The 27,304-nt window shown below is 36.5% G+C and overlaps 2 protein-coding genes across 2 annotated transcripts; one reads left to right on the top strand and one right to left on the bottom strand.

The window, feature by feature from the left end:
• Nucleotides 1-13: 13 nt before the first annotated feature.
• si:ch211-22i13.2 (uncharacterized protein LOC553945 homolog) lies at nucleotides 14-2,993 on the top strand. Its single transcript, XM_048208446.1, has 7 exons — nucleotides 14-304; nucleotides 616-685; nucleotides 763-918; nucleotides 1,106-1,164; nucleotides 1,526-1,615; nucleotides 1,784-1,876; nucleotides 2,254-2,993. Exons 1-7 carry the CDS (start codon nucleotides 302-304, stop codon nucleotides 2,302-2,304), a joined length of 522 nt encoding a protein of 173 aa, XP_048064403.1. The 5' UTR covers nucleotides 14-301; the 3' UTR covers nucleotides 2,305-2,993.
• A 1,224-nt stretch (nucleotides 2,994-4,217) lies between these two features.
• On the bottom strand, nucleotides 4,218-17,771 carry rd3 (retinal degeneration 3, GUCY2D regulator). The gene is given in 4 exon segments (XM_048208445.1): nucleotides 4,218-5,210; nucleotides 11,295-11,470; nucleotides 11,472-11,640; nucleotides 16,161-17,771. Coding segments are annotated over 3 exon segments (654 nt in total). The 5' UTR covers nucleotides 11,583-11,640; nucleotides 16,161-17,771; the 3' UTR covers nucleotides 4,218-4,843.
• Between the last annotated feature and the right edge of the window lie 9,533 nt (nucleotides 17,772-27,304).

Below are 27,304 nucleotides of genomic sequence, written 5' to 3'. Positions count from 1 at the left end.
TTAATTGTATATACACCGTGCAACGATAAGTGGTTTAATTTTATCCTCGTTTGGGTCACGCGCCTGCGCCGAAAAGCAGTACCCGGATAATTTAGTTTGTATGACGTAAAATAAGATGGCCGCGCAGTAGTGTTTATCTTACTGATGTTCACGCACTGATCACAGAAATGAAAAAGAGGCATTTATGTTCACCGTAGTTTATTTTAAGCACGAATTATATTCATATCGTGCTGTTCCTCTAATTTTTTTTGTTTTTGTTGAAGGCGAAAAGACCGCATTTTGAGGATAGTTTAACACAAACATGGTAAACTGTTGAACTGCTTACATTAAAAACGTCTCGTTTAACCTTCAGATAAAGCTGTAATTCTCTGGTTTAGGTTTACAAACGGTTGTTTCTAAGCTTTATTATATAGATAATGTGTAAATGATTTGTAAAGTAAACGGTTGTATAATGACTAGTTTCTAGTGTGAATAGAACTTGTGTGAATTCTAGTCAGGACTGAACTTGACAGCATTTCTGAGCATCATATAGTCTGAGTCTGCGATTCACAGTCCATGTTTTGAAATGATCTGAATGTTCACTTTTATTATTGTGTTTTATTTGTTCCTTTTCAGTCTGCCAAAGTGGACAGCATGGAGAGAAGTGAGTCAAGTACAAAAAACAGAAGGAGGTCTCACAGCAGTGGTGAGTTACTCTAGACAAGGGAACATTTTGCAGGACTCATTTTGCTTACAGCTACAGTGTTATAAATGTGTTAACAGGAAGAGAGAACCGGAAGCGGGCAAGGAGCCGAAGCAGATCATCCTCATCATCTTCCAGTTCTTCATCTTCCTCCTCGTCCTCATCATCATCCTCTTCTTCACGGTCTTCATCCAGCAGTTCATCATCACATAGTAACTCCAGCTCCAGTAACTCAGGTAAGTTAAATTCAAAATGCTATATTAAATGTTGTATTATTTACTCATTAAAAAAACAGCAATTAGTATTGCAAAAAGTCAGCAAAAGTCTTGCTTTACACCCAAGTGTATGGTCCATAGGAAGAATTTTTGCAGGTGTAAAACTTAATTAAAAGGAAATTGATGTGTTTTGTGCTTCTGCTGCCAGATTCTTGCAAAAAGCAAAGAAAATCTTCAAAGAAAAGGAAAGAGAGACATGGCAAAAAGGTATAGTTGCATCTGTAAATTTGTGTAACTCAATCAAGAGCAAGTATTAAGGGACAGTTAAATTCTGCTATAATTTATTAACATTTATACATCCTCATTGTTACAAACCTGTATACTGTTATTTTTTTCTGTAGGACACAAAAGCAAGCATTTTATGTCATTTTTACGCAGCTCGACATACATTGTCAGTTAATGACCAGGGACTGTCAAACTCCACAAAAAAAAAAAAAAAGAGAAAAAAAGGGTGTTCTTTGGAAAGCTAGTTTATTGCCTCTTTTTAGAAGGAACGGCATGTTTGTTCGTTAAGTAAATGTTGGTTTACAATGTTTTTATTTATCTGTTATTACTATTATTATTAAAGAAAGGAAAAAAAGAGAAGATACACAAGCGAAAGAAGGAAAAGGGACACAAAGGGCAGGACGACAGCTCTGGACCTGTTCAAATTTCAAAGGTACTTTTTTTTTTTTTTAACATGACTCAACCTCATATGGACATCATATTTTAGCAATGTGCTTTAGTCTCTTTGCTTTTATATCTTTTTATTTAATTTAATATTTTCAGTTTTTTTTTTTTTTCTGTAAGTTTTGCAAAGTGATGTAACGATTTCTGCCATCTCCAGTATCTTAAGGAAAAGAAGAAAAGTGGCAAGTACAGTATGATATCAGGGAAAAAGATTAAAATGAAAGTGAAAAAATCAAAGAAGGACAAGCAGGTGAGTTTTTGTTGTTGTTGTTGTGCAGATTACACATGATGAAAGAAAGACATGTTTAAACATTTGATCTTTAAGAGAACCTATTATGCTCTTTTACATTTTCATCTTTCTGTAATGTTGCTGTTTTGAACATGAAGAAAGTTACAAAGTCACTCTTCAAAGGGAGTTATTCTCTATATTAGTAAGCACTGTTTCTGAACTCCGTTGTAGTATTGAGTTTTCTTCCAGGATTCATACACATCACAATATTCCTCATTTAAATATTTCCCGTCCAGGGCATATGCAATTAAAACAGTGTTAGAATTTAAATCAAACGGACTATAGGTTAACGGTTGTGCGCAGATCTGTCATCCACTTGTTTCTTTTCTTTAAAACAGAGGGACAAAAACAGAGCTGAACTGCTGGAGTTCTTAAACTCCACCTTCTGATTCAGTCCAGACCTGGAACTCCAGAACCTTTTTTTTTTTTGCATTATCACCTGACCACCACTCAGGGAAAGACCATCTTCAACTATTAATGTTGTTGCCTGATGTTATACATTGACAATTCCTTACCATAAATTCTTTATGTAGATAATTGTTGTCCTTTTTTTAATTCCAGGCTGTGTCCTGCAGTACTTATGTTTTATGTCTGATTAACTGTACCCTATGAGAACTGTAGCTTGGATGTGACATTGTTACATGTTACTGAAATTGTAAAGAAAATAAGTATTCTTGTATTCTCATTTTTAAATGCAAAGCTCAAGTAAATAACTGAATCAGTCGAAAGTCAGAGTTGTAAGGAAATGTTCTGAGAGATGCAGAAAATGTTATGTGATTAATATATGAACAGTTTGGACTGATTCACCAGGGTGATGAAGGTTGTATATTATGTCTCAAATTGAAGCTTCACCTTTTTTTTTTTTAACAATTCAAATATGAAGCAACATTGTAGTGTTGTTGTTCCAATAGTGTTTTTCTTGTTATCCCCTAAAAATTGGTGTATTTACTGTGGTGAGCCGAATGCAAAGGCACCACCAGCAGGTAGTTGAAAACAGCTTCTGATCTGCCATTGTGAGTCATGTGCATCTGACCATTCTCATGACAATAGGTTATTGTTAAATAAATTGTGTCCTTTATTTTAGTCGCTCAAAAAGGTTTTGATGCCACATACATCATCAGCATTTGTTAGAAATGTGTTAGAGTGGCATGGTTTCCGGAAGTGTTTGAAGATACACTTATTTCGCCCAGGCTTTATTGCCGCATGAATTACTATACATTAACCAGCACTATTTTCCACACACTTCGTTGTTGGCAGACGAGCTCCTTATTTCTCCAGACTTTAGCTATATTGTAATATTCATTAGTATCTTTGCAAAATAGCAAACAATTTGGTTACGCTTTATTTTACAGTGCTGTAGTTACATTGTAATTACTCAAATAAGTACTGAGTACTATTAATTAACTACATGTACTTACTATAGAGTTACACTTAGGGTTAGGTTGAGGGTTAGTTACTTGTAATTATGCATAATTTACTGTTATTACTATAGTAAGTACATGTAGTATCATGTAACTACGGCACTGTAAAATAAAGTGTTACCAACAATTTTTGTTATAGTATAGTAAATGGTTTATTACCTAGTATTTTATCAGTATTGTCATGTTTGGAGGATCAATTCCTGAAGATATTTGTGAAAGTTTTGACTTTAGTTCTACACTTTTTGATGGTCCCCTTTAGACATTCTGTTAAATATATAAGTAATGTTGCATCTACATGTCAACTAACTCTCAGAGTATTAGTAGACTGTTAGGATATGTAGAATAAGTTACTTATAGTCAGTAGAATGTTGGGGGACCATCAAAATAAAGTGTTACCAGTTCAGCTACTGGACAGCTCCCATAACAATGCATTTAAAACCCCATAAAATTCAAATTCATTGATATTTTATTTAGCCTACTGTGTAATTGCTAATATATTTGCTATTGAAACAGGGCATTAGGTCAAATGTCCCTTTTTAAAAAAAAATAATAATAACTAAACGTCTTTAGCACCTTTGTTAGTCAAAATTTGGATATGCTAAAATATTATAAATCAATATTTTTGGTCCATGTTCTGGGAAGAGAGAGCCTGTCAATTTTAAATGTGTAAGAAAAGCCATTACATTTTTAAACTTTTAGAAGTGCATGGCCTCCTAACTCCAATTGCAGTTTCATATGCAATATTCCTTTGAGTATGGAAAGGTTGGTCTTGTACTCTATAGAAAGAACATGAAAGGTATAATTGACTTTAACAATAATCAGAAAGGTGTATAAGATAAAATAGGCATTTGTTAAAAAATGTAGTGTACCATGTCACTGTATCTTAGAATCACAAGCTCTTTATTTTTTTTCAGCACAATAAAATGAAAACAATGTTTTTATAGTGCAACACAATTAAATTCTATAGTTACATTCACTGACTCAAATTTAAATATTTTGCAATCACTTCATTTACACAACTGCACATATATTGACAAGACTGACAGACAACAAGCAAAAAATCTATCAATCACAAGTATCTGAACATTTCCACACCAAATGCAGGCCCACCTTGTTTGAAAATGTTACTAAAAAGTAGACCTGCACTGGAATTTTTTTTTTTTTTTTTAAATTGCGATCAGTTTTAAAACTGAAGGGGCGTATAAAAACACCTTTTTTTGCAAAGTACAATGGATAAATTAGGCAACTGTACTATTTCAGAATAACATACAAATTGATTCTGATGAGTTTCAGATGAGTAATCAGAAAAAAAAAAAATCTATTTTAGGAAGTCCTTGATTTGTGATGCTTTGCTTATAAGACTTGAGTTTTATTTCCCAACATGAACATACCTCTTGCCTCCACACTTGCATCTCAAAATATAAATACACTGAAAGTGAAGGTGATGTTGGGAATATCTGACAGTCATTGACTGGACCAGCTCCTGCTGAATCCCACCCACAGACACTCAAGCTTTACCATTGATTCCCTTGTGTCGGAACTCTGGCATGCTCCACACGCGCTGCGCTTTCTCTGCTGTCTGGCCAAGGCCCTTCTCAACATCCCCACTCACAGTCTTGACATCTATGCCATCTTCCTCTGAGCCGTAACTGTCTGATTTCAGTCCCAAGGTGCTGCTGAAAGGGTTGATCCGCACTCGAGACTTGAAGCTCATCAGTGACAGGCTTATGGAGCGTCTGTTGTTCCACTGGTGGGTCAGACGCTGAGCCTCCTGCTCCTCATGAACGCGCTCAAGTGTTTCCACAAGCACAGAACGGAAGAGTCCGGAAACCTCCTGCACCTCTGGTTCATTCTCCATCAGCACCTGACGAAACCTATGAAGAGAGGAGAGAGGAAGGTTTTATAACACTTTTGTCCAAGGAGCTTCATATCATGTCATTGAAAAAGTTGAATTCATGTCATTCATGTGTACTATGTACATTACCAACTTTAAGAACTCAAAACATCCTGCCCTGTCCAACAAAGAGCATTTATTGTAACTAAGCTGTTAAACATCTCATTCTAAAATCTGTGCTTTGTGAGCTGTTAATATGGGTGCTGAAATGTTGCTGGTTTCTTGTGATTGTAATACACCAAGATTTCAAAGAAATGTGCCAAACAACATGACTTGCATCTCCACAAGGATCCTGTGAGATACTATTTCTGCCTCAGAGTAAACATAAATAGTTAATTGTGAGATAAAGTTGCATTACAACATATAAAGTCACAATTACGAGAAACAGTCACAACTGCTTATATAAAGTCACATTGTAAGATATAAAGTTATAAAAATACGTTGCAATTGCGAGATATGAAGTCACAACTGCAAGAATCAAAGTAAAAATTGTGAGATTTAAAGGGATACTCCACCGTTTTTTCATATTAAACTATGTTATTCCCTTAACTAAGACGAGTTGATACATACCTCTCTCGTCTCAGTGCGTGCACTAAATCGCTCTGTCTTGCGGCGAAACTTTGTTAGCACTTAGCTTAGCCCAGTTCATTCAATAGGGGCCAAGCAGAGAAGCTACCAAACACCTCCACGTTTTCCCTATTTAAATACAGTTACTCGAGTAGTGTAACTCGACCTAGGACGGTGACACAAAACAAAACGTTGCGCTTTTCTAAGCGTGTAAAATGGATAACTATATTGTATGGCGGAATACCGTAGCAATTGCTCGGGAGCACTTTGACTTGGCGCAGTAATATCTTCACTCGTGAAAAGTCCTCTCACCGGCCCCCGCTCCCTCTCCTCCTCCCTCTCATTTCCGTCAATAGAACCAACGTGACTTTTACCACCTGTGCTATTAGGAAACTGCAAGATATCATTTGCAATGGCGGACTTTGTAGATGATTATGACTTGTTTGTAGCGGACCCAGAGCCATATCTGTTTGAACCCGAGTACACGGAGGAGGAATTAGCTCTTATGGACCGTGAGAGGGAAAAAAGATACGAACCAGAACAGACCGGAGCCGGCGAAAGAACACGGGCAAACAGCAATTGGTGGTGCAAGTGCGACTGTTGCGAACAGCAACGGTGTTTTTGGATTCTTGTTCAAAGCAGCTAACCAATCTCTCCGCTGTATGTGGTGAGTTGGAATTCTGTGAAACATGACGGCACTATATACCTTCTCCTTGTTATCACAACCCTTTACGATGCACGTTATAACCATGATTGTCCACAAACTATCTTCCTACAACCTGATACTTCGTCAACTCTGCTCAAACTATTACTACTGGTGCAAGTCACGTTGGTTCTATTGACGGAAATGAGAGGGAGCGGGGGCCGGTGAGAGGACTTTTCACGAGTGAAGATATTACTGCGCCAAGTCAAAGTGCTCCCGAGCACTTGCTATGGTATTCCGCCATACAATATAGTTATCCATTTTACACGCTTAGAAAAGCGCAACGTTTTGTTTTGTGTCACCGTCCTAGGTCGAGTTACACTACTCGAGTAACTGTATTTAAATAGGGAAAACGTGGAGGTGTTTGGTAGCTTCTCTGCTTGGCCCCTATTGAATGAACTGGGCTAAGCTAAGTGCTAACAAAGTTTCGCCGCAAGACAGAGCGATTTAGTGCACGCACTGAGACGAGAGAGGTATGTATCAACTCGTCTTAGTTAAGGGAATAACATAGTTTAATATGAAAAAACGGTGGAGTATCCCTTTAAAGGCACATTATGAGATATAAAGTCACAGTTACAAGAAACAAATATAAAGTCACAGTTTGAAAATATCCTGCCACTATTGCAGTATATAAAGGCACATTATGATATGTAAAGACAGAATTAAGAGAAATTAAGAGAAAGCTGTGGCATATAAGCCTGGTTTCACAGACGGGGTTTAGATTAAGCTAAGATATTTATTAGGATATTTAAGTAGCTTTTATACTTGAAGTCATAAGTTTACATACACCTTGTAGAATCTGCTAAATGTTAATTATTTTAACAAAATAAGAGGGATCATATAAAAGGCATGTTATTTTTTGTTTAGTACTGTCCTGAATAAGATATTTTACATAAAAGATGTTTACATAAAGTCCGCAAGACAAATAAATATCTAAATTTATTTAAAAAATGACCCAGTTCAAAAGTTTACATACACTTGATTCTGAATACTGTCTTTACCTGGATGATCCATGACTGTTTTTGTTTTGTGATGGTTATTCATGAGTCTCTTGTTTGTCCTGAGCAGTTAAACTGAGCTCTGTTCTTCAGAAAAATCCTAAAGGTCCTGCAAATTCTTCAGTTTTCCACCATCTTTTGCATATTTGAAACCCTTTCCAGCAGTGACTGTATGATTCTGAGATCCATCTTTTTACACTGAGGACAGGGACTCAAGCACAACTATTAAAAAAGGTTTAAACATTCACTGATGCTCCAGAAGGAAGCATGATCCGTTAAAAGCACTTTTGAACAAGATGGAGATGTGTGGACATTTTCAAATTCAAAATGGACATTTAGTACTGCCCTTAGGAAGCAAGAGAAAAGACTTACATGTTTCCCAGAAGACAAATTAATACAATTTACCTTGATCTTCAAATTCAAAAAGTTTTCACCCCTGCCCTGACTCTTAATGCATCATGTTTCCTTCTGGAGCATCAGTGAATGTTTGAACCTTTTTTAATAGTTAAGTTTGAGTCCCTCAGTTGTCCTCAGTGTGAAAAGAAAGACGGATCTCAAAATCATACAGTCACTGTTGGAAAGGGTTCAAATATGCAAAAGATGCTGGAAAACTGAAGAATTTTCGGGACCTGGAGGATTTTTCTGAAGAACAGAGCTCAGTTTAACTGCTCAGGACAAACAAGAGACTCATGAACAACATGAACAACCATCACAAAACAAAAACAGTCATGGATCATCCAGATAACCACACACAGTATTCAGAATCAAGTGTATGTAAACTTCTGAACTGGGTCATTTTTATAAATTCAGCTATTTTATTTATTTATGTATTTACTCGTCTTGTGGATTATATATAAACATCTTTTATGTAAAATATCTTACTCAGGACAGTACTAAATAAAAACTAACATGCATTTTATATGATCCCTCTTATTTTGTTAAAATAATTAACATTGCAGATTCTACAAAGTGTATGTAACTATTTGAGCTATTTGAGATATGTGTATAATACTACATGAAGTTTTGGACAATTCTAAGGGCCCTGGTCAGACAGGAGGCCCCCTGGCTGTAAGTGAGTTTTGTTACTCATTTCACATGTAAAAAGGTAAGCCAATCATAACTGAGGCCTATTACATATCTTTATGTACAGTGACAAAAATTGAACCACTATATCTTTAAATTGTTAGGGTTAAAAAGAGAGTTGAAAATGGTCAACATTTTGTACTGTACTGTAACAATATGATAGCTGGAATGATTATAACATGATACACACAGAAAACAGAATTCAAGGAAGACATTTTGAAATGTGTGTGTGTGTGTGTGTGTGCTTGTTTTCATGATTTATGAGGACACAAATTTGTATAATGACATGGGTATTACACTAGGTATTACGATGTAATACCGTTACATGTACTTACGATGTAATATGTTTCATGAGGACATGTTCATGAGCCCTCATATTTAAAATAGCTTTAAAAACATACTAAACAATGTTTTATTAAAAATGTAAAAATGCAGAATGTTTTCTGCGAATGGTAGGTTTAGGGGTAGGGGTAGTGTAGGGGGATAGAATGTACAGTTTGTTCAGTATAAAAACCAAACCTGTGTGTGTGTGTGTGTGTGTGTGTGTGTGTGTGTGTGTTATGTGTGTGTGTGTTAATCAACCACAGAATTATAACAATAATTCAGGGGGGAAAAACACCTCCACTGGTCATTTTACACAGCACAAAATATCAGCCTCTTGTTCCCAGGTAATTGTCACCTGTGGTCCCTATGGGAGCAGAACATAAGATAAGCCCTTGACTCATCAGTGTAAACACAGCCTCTCAAGACCTGCGCGCTCTTGCTCCACAGACTAAGATGTTCTTAGGGAGTCTTAAAATAGGTTTCCAAGCAAGGTTCTTATCTTTCCAATTAAATCAACAAACCAGTGTTTTCTTAATCTTCCTTCCCCTTCTTTCTTTAATCAATACAGTCCTCTAAAAAAAACTCACTTTTTCACAGGTCCTCGTGGGAAGGACTAGATCATTCTTTTTTGCTTTAAACACACACACACACACACACACACACACACACACACACACACACACACACAAAACTTCAGTTCAGTGATCAAAGTCAAACTCCAAAAAGTACAAAAAAAAAAAAAAAAAAAAAAATCGGCATAAAAGTAATGACATGAATACAGACTGAAATAAACATGATATAAATGATAAATATGACATGACATAAGACATAACTTGAACAAATAATAAATAAAATAAATAATTTTTGGTATAGTTCAAATCATTTTGTACGGAAGAGGATTAGGGCCAAGCAATAATAAAAAAATAAAACCATCTCGAGATTAAAGTTGTTAAATTTCGAGAAAAAACTCGTTAAATTTCGAGAAAAAAGTCGAGATAAAATGTTGAGAATAAAGTCATTAAATTACGAGAAAAAAGTCGTTAAATTTCGAGAAAAAAGTCGAGATAAAATGTTGAGAATAAACTCGTTAAAATACGAGAAAAAAGTCGTTAAATTTCGAGAAAAAAGTCAAGATAAAATGTTGAGAATAAACTCGTTAAATTACGAGAAAAAAGTCGTTAAATTTTGAGAAAGAAGTCGAGATAAAATGTTGAGAATAAAGTCATTAAATTACGAGAAAAAAGTCATTAGATTATGAGAACAAATTTGTTAAATTATGAGAAAAAAGTTGTTAAATTTCGAGAAAAAAGTCGAGATAAAATGTTGAGAATAAAGTCATTAAATTACGAGAAAAAAGTCGTTAAATGATGAGAAAAAAGTTGTTAAATTATGAGAACAAACTCGTAATTTACAGAATTTGTTCTCGTAATTTAATGACTTTTTTTCTCATAATTTAATGAGTTTATTCTCAACATTTTATCTCGACCTTTTTATCGAAATTTAACGAGTTTTTTCTCGTAATTTAACGAGTTTATTCCTCAACATTTTTCTCGAATTTAACGAGTTTATTCTCTAAATTTTATCTTGACCTTTTTAGCGAAATTTAACGAGTTTTTTTCTCGTAATTTAACGAGTTTATTCTAAAAAATTTATCGCGACCTTTTTCTCGAAATTTAACAAGTTTTTTTCTCGTAATTTCACAAGTTTATTCTCAGCATTTTATTTAGACTTTTTTCTCGAAATTTAACAAGTTTTTTCTCGAAATTTAACAACTTTAATCTCGAGATGGTTTTATTTTTTTTATTATTGCTTGGCCCTAATCCTCTTCCGTAATTTTGGGACAGTTTACCCTAAAAATTTAAATTCTGTCATAACTGAATCATTTTGGTTACAATGAACTTCCATTGTATGGAGTCATGGACATAAAAAAAACCCCACCTTTCTCAAAATATCTTCTTTTATGTTACACAGAAGAAAGAAAGTCAATTTTCATTTTTGGGAAAACTGTTCCTGTAATCCATGGGTGTTGATTATCAATGAGGGGGCTGAACAACAACAACAACAAAAGGTTGCTATGCTGTTGCTACCTGAACAAAAAAGGAACAGCGTCAGTTGGGGCTCATCTAAATCTGCCAGGTGTGCGTCCCCTGAGGCCTATGTGTGATTTACAATTATCACTTCAGCAGGTTAGAGCTACTTAGTTTACCTAGAGAGAAAAAAACAGCTGTCTTTGTGTGCTTCTTAGTAGAGACATCACAAAGACGGCTTAGTAAACTAATTACCCAGATCAACCTCCCCTGAACCTGCAGTGACGAACATCCTCATGTTAAAAACAAAAGGTGTAATAAGCAGCACCCAACAAATGGCTCGTTTAACCCATCTGTCTTACCTTTGTATTGTAGGTCCACAGTATGATGGTGGTATTTTGCTACACAGGTCCTCAAGGCCCAGTCTCTCTCCTTGGCTGATGTCATATGAGCTGCGCGGGGCGCTCATGAGCCAGCTATAGTCCACACCGCTCTTCAGCCTTCGATATTCGTTGTCTCGCTCCCGCTGCAGCCTCTCTGGCTTCCTTCATCTGCCAGCTCAGTTCCAGCATCAGGGTTTCCATAACCACTTCAGAAGGCTCACGTCGTGGGCTCCGATAGTACGGCTCATTCCAGCTGAACCACGACATGCTCGCTTCGTTTATCTGCCGCGGTCACTGGCCCTCTGCTGCTCACTTTTACTTTTACCTGTAGAGGTGCAGTAAAAGTTGTCCTGGTTGCATACAACAAAGAGTAATTTGTGCTGTTATTGCCAAATATTGGATTAAATCTTTTTTATCAACAATTTTTTCAATGAGACCTCCGATCAACCAGTTCAAAACCTGTCCTAACTGAAAGAAAACAAGTTCATTTAAAGGGTTAGTTCACCCAAAAATTAAAATTCTGTCATTAATTACTCTCCCTCATGTCGTTCCACACCCGTAAGACCTTCATTCATCTTCAGAACACAAATGAAGATATTTTTAATCAAATTTGAGAACTTTCTGACCCCCGATAGACAGCAAAAGAAAATTACCACTTTCAAGGCCCAGTAAGATTGTAAAGACATCGCTATAATTTTATGAGGCGACGAGAATACTTTTTGTGCCCATTTTTGACGCATGCGTTTGGTGATGACTCAGGAGTCGGCGTTCTGATGAGAACCTGGAAGCGCTGCACTGTACAACATGAACGGCATCGGAGACTGACACGGAAAAGAAGAAAGTCGTATTTTTCAGGGTTTTTTGCGCACAAAAATGATTCTCGTCATTTCATAACATTAAGGTTGAACCACTGTAGTCACACTGACTATTTTAACGATGTCTTTACTAGGGGTGCAACGGTTCTCGGTAAAAAATCGAACCAAACCGTTCTCCACTTACGGTTCGGCACGCAGTTGCACCGCGGTTCATCTCGAATGACGATCAAACTATAGGCCTAATGGTTTGTTGAAAATAGCAATGTGTAAAATAGACAGACAGAGTTTGGATAATGTATGTTTCAGATCATAAATACGCATTCTGGCTTCCCAAAATGTTACAACAGCGATGATCAAAAAGCGTAGACAAAACTGTCACTCTTTGTAAACTTGGTTCACTGTGAGTGCCGTATGCTCGAATATGAGCAGTCATCACCCGGGTGTTGATAGCGCGCGAGCGCAGGTGAGATATGAACAGCACACGTTGCTATATGTGTTTAAACTAAACTCATTTAAGCCTTGCTAATTTAAACATTCATGAGCAAGACGCGAAAAAGAACTAACATAACGCGTGCTATGAGAAGATTTGTGTGTGCGCTCATCCAACCCGATCTCACGGCAATTCGTACGTATTTTACGAGGTGGCTAATTCGTACAAATTCATACGACATCACTCGTACAAATTCATACGTTTTTTGCCAAATCGTGCGTATTTTACGAGTCGACACATTTGTATTCCCCAAACCCTGCCCCTAAACCTACCCATCACTGGGGTTTAGACAAATTGTACGAATTCGTACGAGTAAGGTTGTATGGATTCATACGAATTAGCCACCTCATAAAATATGTACGAATTGGTGGTGCAACCTTGTCTGGTTATCACCAGATCAAGCTCAATTTAAAATTGAACATTGGTCTGGGGAGTCCGTATGTATTTTCTACTGCACAAGAGGCGTGATCAACGAGCATTATTCACGCAATTGGATAGTCCTTCAACCAATCAGATCAACGATCCGGGTGACGTACTTTGCAGAGCGACGCGAAAACTCCAGACAGGTTTAGTTTGTATTGGTTTGTAGCATTGATCAGCGGTTTGCAGAAGCAGCAATGGCATCGGGCGATTTTTGCAGGTTGTGCAAAAAAAACATGAAAGTGAGTGGTATTTACACCCACTCGAGCGATTTGTTTGCTAAACTAAAGAAGTCATTCAGCATCGTCGAGAGGTTAAAAGGAATTGGATTGCCGGTCGTGCTTTCCGTCGCTTCTCTATCGTCATCGTGTTATACCCGGCAATAGGTGGATAAGCCAGTCTGTGATTGGTTCCCGCAAAAGTGTAACAGAAGCAGTAGAAATGAATGTACGGGTTTCCAGACTGAGTTGCCGGACAAAATCAAATCGCCGTGCAACCCGATCTCACGACAATTCGTACCTAAGTATTTTACGAGGTGGCTAATTCGTGCGAATTCATACGACCTCACTCGTACAAATTCATACGTTTTTTGCTAAATCGTACGCTCATCCGAAGCATGCACATGCTTATCTCAGACAGCGTGCAAATACTGAGTTCTCTTTCAAGTCTTGCAAATTCACACAAAAAATTATGTCAACATGCCCATTTTGGAAAGTATCCTAGCAAGCATTGGCGGTTATGTCTTGAATGAACGTATAACAGTCGAAAAAATACAACGCATGTGTAGCAGTATGTACTGGACCGTACATTATGTCTTAAAGGGAAATAAGCCTAATCTTCCTGCTGCCTGTGTTTTTAAAGTTAATCAAACAACAAATGACAAAGAAATCACTCACTGCTCTTGACTGAATAGCTTTTGTAACTTCAATAATGAATTATCTTTATTTAATTTATACAGTGAAGATAATATGCAGCGTTATTTTATATTTGATTACTTTATTCATTTTCTAAACCTGAAAACTACTGTTAGATACCTGAAAAACCTGAAAAGCACTGTTTATTTCATTTGAATCTTTGCTCTATTGTATTTATTTGTGCGGTTGCTTGTAGTTTGATTACTTGCTCTTATTTTCTTTATTTTTATTTGACAGTAGTCCTATTTTCCCTGAATATAGCACATACCGCACCGTACCGAAACCGTGACCATAAAACTGTGATACAAACCAAACCGTGAGAAATGTGAACTGTTGCACCCCTATCTTTACTACCTTTCTGGGCCTTGAAAGTGATAATTGCGTTGCTATCTATGGGGGGTGTGAAAGCTCTCTGATTTCATTAAAAATATCTTAATTTGTGTTCCAAAGATGAACGAAGGTCTTACAGGTTTGAAACAAAATGAGGGTGAGTAATTAATTTTAATTTTAATTTCTGAACTAACCCTATAAGCTTATTCACCTCAAAAAAAAAAAAAAAAAAAACGAGTTGACAAAAAGATTGAATCCAATGTTTGATCATAATGAGAGATTTACAAGCAATTTAATATGACAGTCATTTTTTGACTGGGAACACCAAATTTGGTAAAGGATTTCCAATGCAGTATAGCAAATGTGTGTAAAATAGATGTTGGGTCTCTGGGATTTGTGTTTTTGTAGATCTAATGCTTTTTCTTTTTCATTCCATCTTGACATTTGTCTTAAAGTCAAGTGGTTGAGAATGGAAAAATGTAGAACAACAAAATCAGAAGAACCTTTTGATTTTCCCATCCTAAAGCACAATAGGTCAAATTTCCAAGCCTAAACCTTCAGGCACAGATGCTCTTTAACACCTGACAGACATCACAACACTGAGCTCTCGGGTCATTTCCTCTACAGAATCTGTTTTTATGTGAATTTGTGAAGGGCGCTGACCCAGATTCAACCAGACATCTGGTGGTGACCAAAATGGTACATATCTGTTTACTGTACAAAAGTAAAGTCATTAAATTCAAACAATGAAATTCATCGATATAGTACCATCTCTCTACCATCGAAAAGTATGCAAAATTGTAAACTTGATAAAGGACTATTAAACAAGTGTCTCTTGATTTCATGCTCTAGCAGTCAATAATATAATATAATATAATATAATATAATATAATATAGTATAATATAATATAATATAGCTGTAATTGCATATTTTCACTTTGCATAGTTTTGTACATGGTTTTCGAGGAAGAGGGCATAAGCTAGTTAAATTGGCTTGCTTTTAACAAGTGATTTTGGGCCAAAATACTGACATACAGCATAAGATGTCAACAGCAGAAAATACAAAGAATGTTTTCTCCTCCCTTTTGAATTTATAGCTTTCTGTCCTTACTGGTTAATTGAATTTTATTAGTTGCACTTAGTTGCCACTTCACTGAAACAACAACTGTTAAACAATTTTCACTCAGAAATGGCTAGTAAATTTTCCACAAACAGTTGCAAAGAAACGGCAAGTAACACACTGCATTAAATGTGACATTTTGAAGTAGATTTCTGAAGTAGTATCTTTCTGTTTTGAGCATTTGGATTTAAGAGCAGTTAAAGGAGTATATGTCCTTCCAAAAACCAAAAACCAAAAGTTTCCATAAAATATCTAGAAATACAGTGTTTTGTTTGTTTATACAATGAAAGTCAATGGTAATCAAAACTGTTTGATTAGTAAAAACCATGTCATCCATAAACCTGCCTCAAATGGAAGACCAGATCAGAATGAAAGTGCAAAACAGTTATAATTTCAGAGAATGTCAGAGCTTTCAGGTACATTCATATGGAGACAATAGCCATATCCCTATTTACTGATCAAAGCAGTAATTTTATAAGTAAATTTATGATGTGATCCATCAAAAAGAGACTATTGTGGCTTAAATGCTGAACTGACAAACATTTTAGCTTCTAAACTAAAAGTAATATCACCGATGTCCACCTGATACCACTAACACCACTGTAAATCACTGCCAATGATTCTAAAAATACAAGGTTTGTCATCTCAAAACGTTAGTCTTGTGTATTTCTTCCTCTTTGTCCATCCACCCACTCCTCTGCCATTCTCTTTTGCTGTCTCCTCTTCATTCATTTCTCATTTGCTCGTTCTCCTTACCTTAATGAGTGATCCAGTTGTCTTGTAGGGCTTGTAGTTGTGCAACGGCCCAGGTCACATTTCCTCTTTGAGATTGCTCTGAAGTGCCTTTCTGTTTTTGGTTGCTATAGCAATGCTCCCCAAACCTATTCTGCCACATGCATCATCAGCTGAAAGGCAGACGGGATGGGAGGGCAGAACAGAGGGGGAGGACGGGTCACGCGCTGCATAAACAGATTACGAGCATGTGTGGGCTACGAGGTCATGTGACTAAGACGAGTTATCTGGTGAAGGGCTAGTGCTGAGGCCTTATTCTCTTTTTTCTTAATCATAATCGCCATTTACAGGAAACCACCTGCCTGTAAATGAGCTCATCTGAACTATATGAGCGTTTTTATAACTTAGAAAGCAATTACGTGACATTTAAACTGCAATTTTAAAAACCTAATGATCATGTTCTATCAAACTTGATTTGAGATTGTTCCAAAAATCATGAGCCTGAAAGCAAGCCAGCAAGAGTTCACATGCTGCTAACAAAAAATATGTTCTAAGAGAGTTTCCATTAAGTTCTGAAAACTTAAAGACCAGATCAATCAGAATGAACATTCTATTAAAGTTTGTTTGTTCATAACTTCGAGAGAACCTTGCACAGAACGTTGCTAAAGTTCTGAGAATGTTCCGTGTTAGCTGGGTGATTGTCACAAACTTTGGTTATTTCATTAGTGGCCTAAAAATAGTGTTAGGCCTATATTCTTATCAATTTTACATAGGCCTACCAATATTACAACTTTTCTTTGTATATATATTTTAAATGTTTTCTCCACCATATGACACAGACGTGTTTTGAATGACCTAGCAGCTCGACAGTGGGCTGGAGGACAGCAGATGGAATGGGTTTAATCCAAGCAGATGTCTCAGCTTAGTAGTAAAACCATGACATGCATGAGGATAGTCGCTCAGTTAGTTTGGTCCCTTAATGAGTCAAATTCTGTACACTCACACAGCATGTCGATGGTCTGTAATGTCTGTAATCATACAGTTAAAGCTATAACACTGGTCCTCGAATTTGAATGGCTCACTCAACTTTTCAGTGAGAATTTTCAGAGACCTTTTCTGCAGGTTACGCCAGAAGATGGCGACAAGTGACTCTATAAATCATAATCATTCACTCAAAAGATTCGTTCAGAAACGAAATACTTCTACCTTGTTGCTCAGAGACTCAGTGGTGAGTTTGGAAGTAATTCCTAAAGTAATTAGCTGTACTTGGTCTACATTGTAAGTTTCTCAATATGAACTAGCTACTTGTTTATTGAGCCGTGCAATGTTTCTGCCTGCGGCTCGTGACTAGAGCCAATTCGCATAATCCTCATATAAGACAAAGACAAACTACAGTCTGGGTATTCTTATTGATTAATTTCCTGTTTCCTACTTCAGTTCTAGACCCTTCACTAAACTTTATTTTCATAAAGTTCTCATATATCACAACTTCTAATCAGTCATCCCTTCTGAGTTACTGGCAGTTTATCTCTCAGCACAATTTGCAGTGATTAGCAAGGTCTAAATATAATTTACCATAATATAATTATTTATAGGTGTATATTCATAAAAGCTTCCCTGTCTTCCCATTACAGTTTACTAACTCTTTAAGCGCCGTGGGTTGTCGATTGGATCAAGGTTTGAACGTTTAACCGTACCTGCCATTGCTGCAAAGCCTCACCAACATAAGAAAATTGTCTCTTTTTTTGTTTAACCTTCTCACCACTAGAGGGAGACTTTGACCACTGTTACACATCAGTTACTGCTTGTGGTTCCAGAGCTGCATATACTGAATATTTTTTAAGTTAAAAGTGAGAAAATAAATCAAATATGTTGTGGAGTGACACTGAATGTTTTAAAGTTAGAAGTGAGAAAATATATCAATATGTTGTGGAGTGACACATGTTGTCAGACACTTTTACAGTTTTTAAATGCAAATTATAAGGTCTCTTATTTTACTTAGTATAATTTTAACAACATTTTTCTGTAAAATTATGTGTATTGTCTTGTTAAAAATGTAAAAGTTTTAATAAAAATAATTTTTGTTTGTTTTTACTTACAAAAGTCTTTGATAATATAATTAGGTTATATTTTTTTAGTTCAATTAGGGCATTTAAGTAGGTTTTATAAACATTCACTAGAAAAAAAAAAACATTACTGGTGTGCATCTTGAGACAAAACAATGGCACTGGCATATTTTAAGATCTGTCAGTACAAATTACTTTCAGTTACAACAGCTCAAACATGCATTTTAGTCTTAAGCCTTGTCTATGAAACCGGGGTTAAGTGTTTTGCCTTATGATAAGGCAACTTAGTTACCAGTAACAGCTTCCAGTCTATTTTACATTGTTTTCTTACTGGAGAATAATAATGATAGCCCACTAATAACTAGCTAAAACTACAGTGATCTTACATTGCTCTCAGTTTACTTTTTACTCAGGTTACTTGAGAGAGAGAGCACAAACACTATTTGATATCATTGAAGATTTCCTCAATGCAAACTGCCAGTTAGTGATAAAACTGAACCACAGGTCCGTGGTGAACATTTTTATGTGTATACGCGTGCGTCGGTAAATCTCACAATGGATGAGTGCATTTGGGGAATTTCCCAAAAAGAGGGACATTGAAAATGGAACACGGAACACAGACAGGAAGAGTCAAATCACATGTTCGGTGTGACTATGATTCAGACATATCGAATGGCAACAAAGTTATTGTGCAGCGTCTAACTGTGCTGCGTCTACTTTACTCTAATGTCAAGATCTGAAAGTCATTAAATACCTATCCAGTGTTTTTTGTTAATCAGTTCTGACATATAGAAGTTATAATGAGCCCTTTCCAGACCTTTCTACTGTGAGGTTTAGAAGAACTCATTAGAGAAACAAGTAAAATTGAGCTTTTCTCATTTAAAAACTTGAAATTATTTGAAAAACAAAAACAGTTTCATTGCCATACTGAAATAACATGTTCTTATTATTATAAACAATAACAATGATGTCATAATTATTCACATTAACAGCATTTTAGGGTTATTTATTTATTATTAAGTAAATAAAAATAAGGATAGTATTTAAAAATAAATATATAAAAAATAAAATAAATGAAATTATATAATGAATTAAAATAACCCTGCATGAAAAAAGGAAGTGTCAGTGCAGATCATGTGAGCGGTTTGTACCAATGATGGGTTTTTCCAGGATTTGCTTACAAAAGCTTTTTTTAACGGCCTTTGTTCAAGGGCCAATTTCATCTACAAACGAAACTATTTATGATCCTGGACTGAACATTTGAGCTTTATCACACTGCTTATTGATAATTGGGAGTGATTAGGAACCCACACAGTGATAAATTTTATTAATAATGTAAAGTTATAATAGGCCTCATTGGTAGCTTCTTCCTCTGCTTTTATAGTTTTAAAGAATAGTTTACTCAAATAGTAAAATCATCTTTATTTAATCAGCCACATGTCCAGACATGTATGCCGTTATCTTTTTCCTGGAAAATAAAGGCAGAAATCTTTACATAGACCTATACCATACAGCAACAGGAGCTCCAAAAAGGAACAAAATGCACCATAAAGGTACCATAAAACAATTAATGGGTTAGTTCACCCAAAAATGAAAGGGAGTGGCTATTTGCACTAAGTGCAAATAGATGCAATAGATGCTATTTACACTGTGTAAACAGCAATTAGCTATTTACACTAAGTGAAAATACTGTAGCATATTTTTTTTTAGCGACAGATGCTATTTACACTAAGTGAAAATAGCAATGTATTCTGTTTACACTAAGAGACAATAGCAGCATTTTCTTAGGGATATGTTATATTTACACTATGTGAAAATAGCGATATATTCTGTTTACATCATGTAAAAGTAGCAGTTTTTTTGCAATAATAGTAAATAGTAGCCTAATTAGATGCTATCTATACTTCATATTGGCAGATACCATTTGTACATCAGTATTTTTGTACATTAACAGGATGCAATAATATCATAGAGTGTATATGATTATATTTATTAAAATTATTAAATGGATGCTGCCTTATTGGGAAAATAAAAACCCTCCCTACACCTTCCACTAACCCTACCAAATAAACACTTTTAATATTATAAAACATTTGCTCGCAGTTTATTTCCAATTTTAGAACATTAAAACATTTAATTTTTATTGAAAATAAATAGAGCTTGGCAAAAGGTGCGTCTCCGAGCCTCACTCACTACTACTGCACCACTGGAGACGTTGATGCCATGCATCATTTTTAAAACTTTGGTGGGCGGAGCTAGTGTAAATAGTGTTTGCCAACAAGGGACGCTATTTGCACTTGTGAATATAGACACTCTGACAAGGGAAATTCTGTCATTAATTACTTACCCTCATGTTGTTCCAAACCTGTAAGACCTTCATTCATCTTTGGAACACAAATGAAGATATTTTTGATGAAATTAATGAGCTCTGATAGACTGCAAAGTTATTACCACTTTCAAGGCCCAGAAAGGTAGTAACTAGTAACTTCTCTTCCATGTCAGTCTCCTACATGTGTTGTGGTGCTTACGTGAACAGTGTCAGCCAATACTGAGCCGGCATTCTGACAAGAACCAGGAAGCGCTGCACTGTGTTTACTATGTGAACAGCATAAGAGACTGACTTTTTTTTTTTTTTTTGCATACAAAAAGTATTCTTGTCGCTTCATAACATCAGAGTTGAACCATTGTAGTCACATGGACTATTTTAACAATGTCTTTACTACCTTTCTAAGCCTTGAAAGTGGTAATAATGTTGCAGTCTATCGGAGGCCAGAAAGCTCACAGATTTCATCAAAAATATCTTCATTTGTGTTCCGAAGATGAAAGGTCTTACGGGTTTGGAACGACATGAGGATGAGTACTTAATGACAGAATTTTCATTTTTGGGTGAACTAACCCTTTAATATGACGTGTCTTCTGAAGACATACAGATTGTTTGTATGAAGAACATATCAAAATTCATAACGTTCAGCTCTTTGTCATTTCTGCCAAAACATGATTGGTTTTGGAATAATGGTCAATGCTGTAATGACTAACATTTGAGTCTGTACCTTACACATAGCTACCACTAAAACTAAATGACACAATTTGTATTTGTGAGAGAACTCAAAGAATTAGTGGAGCTTTACGCCATCGGATAAAGTGAAAATGAATCCATTCAATTCCATTCTTCCTTTTATACTCTGTATTTATCTGTATATTCTGACTCACCAAGACTGACTCACATATAAGAAAGAACACGCTTTTCTTCAGTTTCTTTTTGTTGCATAATCTCTGAGTAGAAAAAAAGAAAAAAAAAAGCCTTTCAGTATGCCTAAAGGTTTATCGGTGAAATTGGGTTTGATGGCTGTTTGCCAATGCAACACCATGCTGATGTTGGCACTCTCAGAGCTGTTTTCCATTGTTCTAGGGTTCTAATGTTTCAAGTCAGCAAGTTCAGAGTCAACTGTTTTTATTTCCTTGTTTTGGTCACATGTAGAAAGTCCCAGTGTGCAATGTCTTATCTCAGCAAGTGTGTTGCAATAGACTAGTGTTTCCCAACCCTGTTCCTGGAAGCACACCCACAATACACATTTTGGATATTTCCTTTATTTGACCCATTCAATTCAGGTCTTGCATATTTTCCCCCCAAACCAGTTAAGGGCAAACCCCACCCCACAGCCGACTATAAAGATTTCATTGGTCACATAATGTTGGAACAAATATTAACCCCAAACCCTAACCTACACCCTAACACTGTCTACAACAGATGTGAGCGGCACGACATAACAAAAGCAAATAAAACCCATTATAATCAGTGACACTGTCTACACTGAATGCGGTGCAATGCAACAAATTCCCAACAGTAAAGTGATGCCCTGTTTTATTACTGATGTACTAGCGACTTATGCTACTTCTGACACAAAGAACAAATGGATTGGAATGGCCGCTTTGCCACTTCCAGTGTAGACAGCTGTTGCGACAATCATTGTGTCTCATTCACTATTCCTTACATTAGTCCACTAATATAGTCCACTGAATGAGTGAGCAAATTCAGACAATGAATGCTCCAGAATTGCTGCAGATGCCACCTTCAGCTGAAGCATTGAAATTCATTCATCCTGATGCGGCTAGCCGTTTAGCATACATTTGTTGAGCACTCATTTTGGAGGTGCATTTTGGGATGAAACGAGTATGGCTTTTCCCACAGATTGTGCAATACATAATAGTATAGGGGTGATTTTGGACACAGCCTTCGAGTCTGCAGCTGATGAGTTGAGACGGGTGTGTTTGATTAGGAAGAGTTCGAAATTGAGTCGCCCATTGTTGGTGTTCCTGCAGGAACGGGGTTGGGAAACACTGCAATAGACAACTCTAGAATGGCAAGCATCAGAGTTTTACAGAAAGCAGCTGTCACTCATTCTTGCCTTGATGTGATTTGATATTAAAACCCCTCGGACATTCACAGCTGTTCTCGTGCCACAAGCCCCTTCCCTGCATGAATAATTCCTGCTAATTCTGTTCACTAAAGAGAGATGGAAACTCCTGGAGGGAATGGAACCAAGACAAAGATCCCTGAGCTATTTGGAATCTGCATGCAGCATGGCTTTATTGTAAATACAAGTTTCCTAGTCAGAAATTGAGCAGCATCTCAAGTCATATTTACTACTTGGAAAATGGAACAAAATTTTCAGTATCCGAGTTGGGCAGGCCGTTAACTTCAAATATGGCAACTACTGCTGTAGTGACTGTTAAGTTTTATTAGTTTCCCTCAACATCTGTATTGCTGTCTCTTGCCATTACAGTCATATTTTAGTATATAAATAACCATTTGATGCATATTATATGTATTTTATACAAATAAACAGAATTTGTTTGACTGAAATTCCAGAATCGTCAGCAAGCTGACTATTAAGTGTGGTGAATGCATACAATACCTTGCAAACAAGCCTGCACTGGCCCTTTACGGGCCCACTTAGGGCTAGCGTAAAGGCCCGATATACTTCAAATGAAGTTCTTCTTCGTTCTTCGCTTAGGGGTAAAACGAAGTTCGAAATGCGTGAACTGCGATATACTGTAATCGAACATCTGACGCCGCCCACACTACTGAGAGCGACGGTTAGATGAATAAATACGTGCTGTACACTTTCTTCTCAGTAACAAAATAAACACAACAAAAATGAGAAAACAGCAAGCATTTATTATAGAAAGCATAAGTAAAGTGTCTGATCATAACATGGGTATGTTAGCATGAGCAAATTAGCACTCCAGTCACATCACGTTTATTTATATAGCATATAGAATAGATGTTTATTCAATAGATTGCTTAAAAGCAAGCAGCTTTACAGTATCAAACACGAAAAACAGTGTCAGTGCCTCATTTAATCAGAAGCACAACTTCATTTTGTACTTGAAATGGGTACTGCAGTCTTAATTCAAAATATTGTTTGTCCCGCCCTCCTCCTCCTCACTCAATGCACACGCGGGTTGCCAGTTTGAAGACACGCAACAGGAGTGAGCTCAATTGACATTGGAAGGTGAGGAGACTTACACACTGTAAGATAATTAGTTGATTTATTGATTTATGATGAGTAGATATCACGTTTTAATATGCTCCTGTTCATAGAGATTTTTAGATGTATGCTGAGGTTTTTTAGGTCGGGTAGAATCTGCAATCTCTGACCCTTTTTGTTCGCTGGCTTCCATGGCCAATTCGCTACATGTGTTTTCCGCTGACTGGCAACCCACGGTGGCGAAATACTATTGGGTAAATTGACAACGTGCGGTCTTGCACAGACCTAAACAAAAACAGAAATTCCGACACGGAATGCAAATTTCAAAGTAAAATAACTGGCTGTAGCAATGGTTTCCAGAGAAATGTGTATGTGAACTGAGCATGTTTAAAGGTGCTCTAAGCGATCCTGGGTGGTGTAACTTCCTGTTGACGTTCGAAGTGTTGTCAAACAAAACAGAGGCTAGCTAGACCCTCCCTCCTCCTCCTCCTCATTCTCCCCCTCATTCTCCCCCTCCCCTCTGTGCTTCCTGAAACAGTCATGAATGTGCAATTAAAATCATTCTTGACGGTTATTGGCTGGATCATGTTTATTATGATTCGTGGTCCAGGCTGCACCAGTTTGTTTTTATTGCAGTTTTTGGAGCTTGTGGTGACTACAGAGACATGTAGAGACATGTATGTGACAAAAAATGTTTTTGGCCTAAAAATGCATGACATCGCTTAGAGCACCTTTAATAAATATCTGCAAACATATTGTGCTATTTTTATGCTTTAGTACAATCCAAAACATACATAGAGCACCTTTAAATCATACTTTGTAAAATAGAAATTTCTTTGATTCTGACCACTACATGATGATTGAATCATCAACTTCATCAAACCAAAATTTCTCTTGCAATTTTTGCTAAAACAAATGTGCTTCAGAACACAGTTATAGCAGCCAGAGAACAACTGATGCTGAAAAATCAAGGGTCAAGAGCCCAAATAAAGCAAACTACCTCCATAACGATGACTTAAAAATGTACTATTTTCAATAAAACATCAACAACTAAAAATTTTTTATGAAAGAAATAGTCAAACTGGATTTTACTAAGTAAAGATGCTGAGATCTAGACAGATCTGTTAGCATTTAATGTTCTGTTACTGCTGGTCATGTGACAGTGTTTTCAGCTTAAATAAATAAGGAGATTTTTCTTTACTGCCTGTCATTTGTCATTTGATATCATCTAACTGTTTTGTTATTGGATTAATTACAGATTTTTACAATTAATTGAATTACAATTTTTGTAATTTTACATACATTTGTATGTAATTTAAGAAAACAGAAAATACTGTATAAAAATACAGCCAAACAGAGCATGGGAAATGAAAGTGGGCTGCCTGCATACACAAAACTTCTCCATTTTAACACCTATTTGCCACTTGTTTGCCACCTGATGTCACCTGATGGAGTTTGGGTTCCTTGCCGCTGTCGCCTTTGGCTTGCTTAGTTGGGGACACTTGACATTTGATATTCAGTAGTATTCTTGACATTTATTCAACAGTGCTTTGATCTGCCTGCATTGACACTATTATTTAAGAGCTGCTGTGCAGCCAAATTATGTACCAGCTATCAATGTAAAGCTGCTTTGACACAATCTGCATTGTAAAAAGCGTTATATAAATAAAGGTGACTTGACTTGACTTGAAAACCTGCATGGACCCAAAGGTACAAAAGTTGCTCCACACTGGGCCATCAGGGGCTTAATGTGGGCAGTTCGCTAGTATGGACTGCTCACAGAGAGTCCGCAGTGAGCCTAAAGCTGTGGGCCTCGCCTGGGCAAGCCCGCACTGGGCCTGTTTAGGTTTGTTGTGGGCTGGCCCTAGCCTGCTGTGCCCACAAAAAGCCAGCATGGGCCCCGCAGGGGCATGTTTGCAGGGTAATGTGGGAAATGTTTATATGGTTGTCAATGAATGGGACACCAACTTTTATTCAAAATCCATTGGATATTGAATAAATATCTTTAATACTTTTTTGAATGTAATGAGATTCACCCAAGAAATAGGCAAGAATGAACCTGGTGTCCTCCATGATTCCTATTCTTTCTGACAACAAAGCACTTGAAGGCAACAAACTCATAAACTCGACTTGGGAGAATTTCAGAAGTGGGATGAAATAAATTGCCAAAAGCATGTGAAGGCAGCATTACTCCCAGGAATTTCTTCTGAAGTGTTTGTCTCTCCAGATTCACACCCTTGTTTATGTTGTTTTTGTATGTGATCTGAGCACCATGAACTTTATCCTACTGTGATATTGGGCTGTTGTCTTAATCTCTATTTCTTGTATCAGCTGTGAGAGGAATGTGTGTTTTGGGTGAGGTTCTATAGCTGGATCTCCTGTTTACTATGGTACTGAATATGTATGGTTCTTAAATTACCAAAAAGCCAGTACCAATAATTAGAGAAGGAAAATGTGAAGAGCATCAAACAAAAAAGATAAATCACAAATTCAGAAAGCTGTCACATGTATGTAATGCCAATTAGGTCAGAATGAAATGCAAGTTGCGACTAACAAATGTACTAACATTTTTGAATTGAATCTATTTGTTGATTGGATTATGAAAAGTGTGCGTCGCGCACCGAGATGAAGATCTTAATGCGGTTGACCAGTATCATGCATTTAAAAAAGGAAATCAGGTCATTTTAAATCAAAATTTCAAACAAAGAAAGTCAGTGTAGTTTTAGGAGTGCAAATTGCTGCTTTGATACATAATTAAATCTGACGTTATGGCTTGTTACATCACCTGAAGTACAGTATGTTGTACTTATTGACCTCGGTGTGTGATCAAAGTCTGCAGATGACTGAGGTTTGCAGCAGCCAGTGAAGTGTAATCTCTTCCCACATTATTACTCTCCTCTGATCTCGCCTACTGCTGTACCAATAACCTTACAATATATTTAAATTTAGATATCTTATGAAGGTCAATATTCTGATTGACCTTTTATTTATTATTATTTTATTACTCCATAGATATTGGAATATTACAGGATGACTACATAATCTGAATCTACATCAAATTCTTCTTATTGGAATATTCGTGTGCATGTAAATGTTGTCATTGACATCCACTATGTGTTAAAAAAATATTTATTCATTGAATTTTTTTTTTTTTGAGCTGGGGTTTTACGGGGTTAATGTGAATCGATCGGCAGGGATTCAGGTGTTGGGTCATTATGAAAAGCAGGCTTTAGCTGAACCCCTCGGTTAGACAGCAGAGTCATGTGACGGCTTTGAGTGCTGCTGTGTGGGATTAATTATCAAGGCTGCATGTGGCTTTCATGCAGTGGAAATACCTCTCTCTTGCTCTCTCCTGTTTCTTTTAATTGAGCTATAGCTAGTTTCCATCATGACTCAAGGTTCTGCAATAACAGGCTGAATGGACTCTTTTACCTTTCAGTCTCGTTTCCTCAAAACAGTATTTCGCTAAAAGTCTGTTTAACCATAGACCTTAGACTTTATCAAATGTTTATCTTTAAAGTTATTACAAAATTGGGCAATACTATTTAGCTTTCCATTTCACAAGCTTTTCAAGGATATCAGATTTTAAAATACAGTGAAAGTTAGTGGC

Source organism: Megalobrama amblycephala, linkage group LG11, assembly GCF_018812025.1.
Source record: "Megalobrama amblycephala isolate DHTTF-2021 linkage group LG11, ASM1881202v1, whole genome shotgun sequence".
In the NCBI taxonomy this organism is placed as follows: domain Eukaryota; kingdom Metazoa; phylum Chordata; class Actinopteri; order Cypriniformes; family Xenocyprididae; genus Megalobrama; species Megalobrama amblycephala.
Note: the sequence above shows the minus strand (reverse complement) of the source record. Positions and strands in the feature narration are given on the sequence as shown.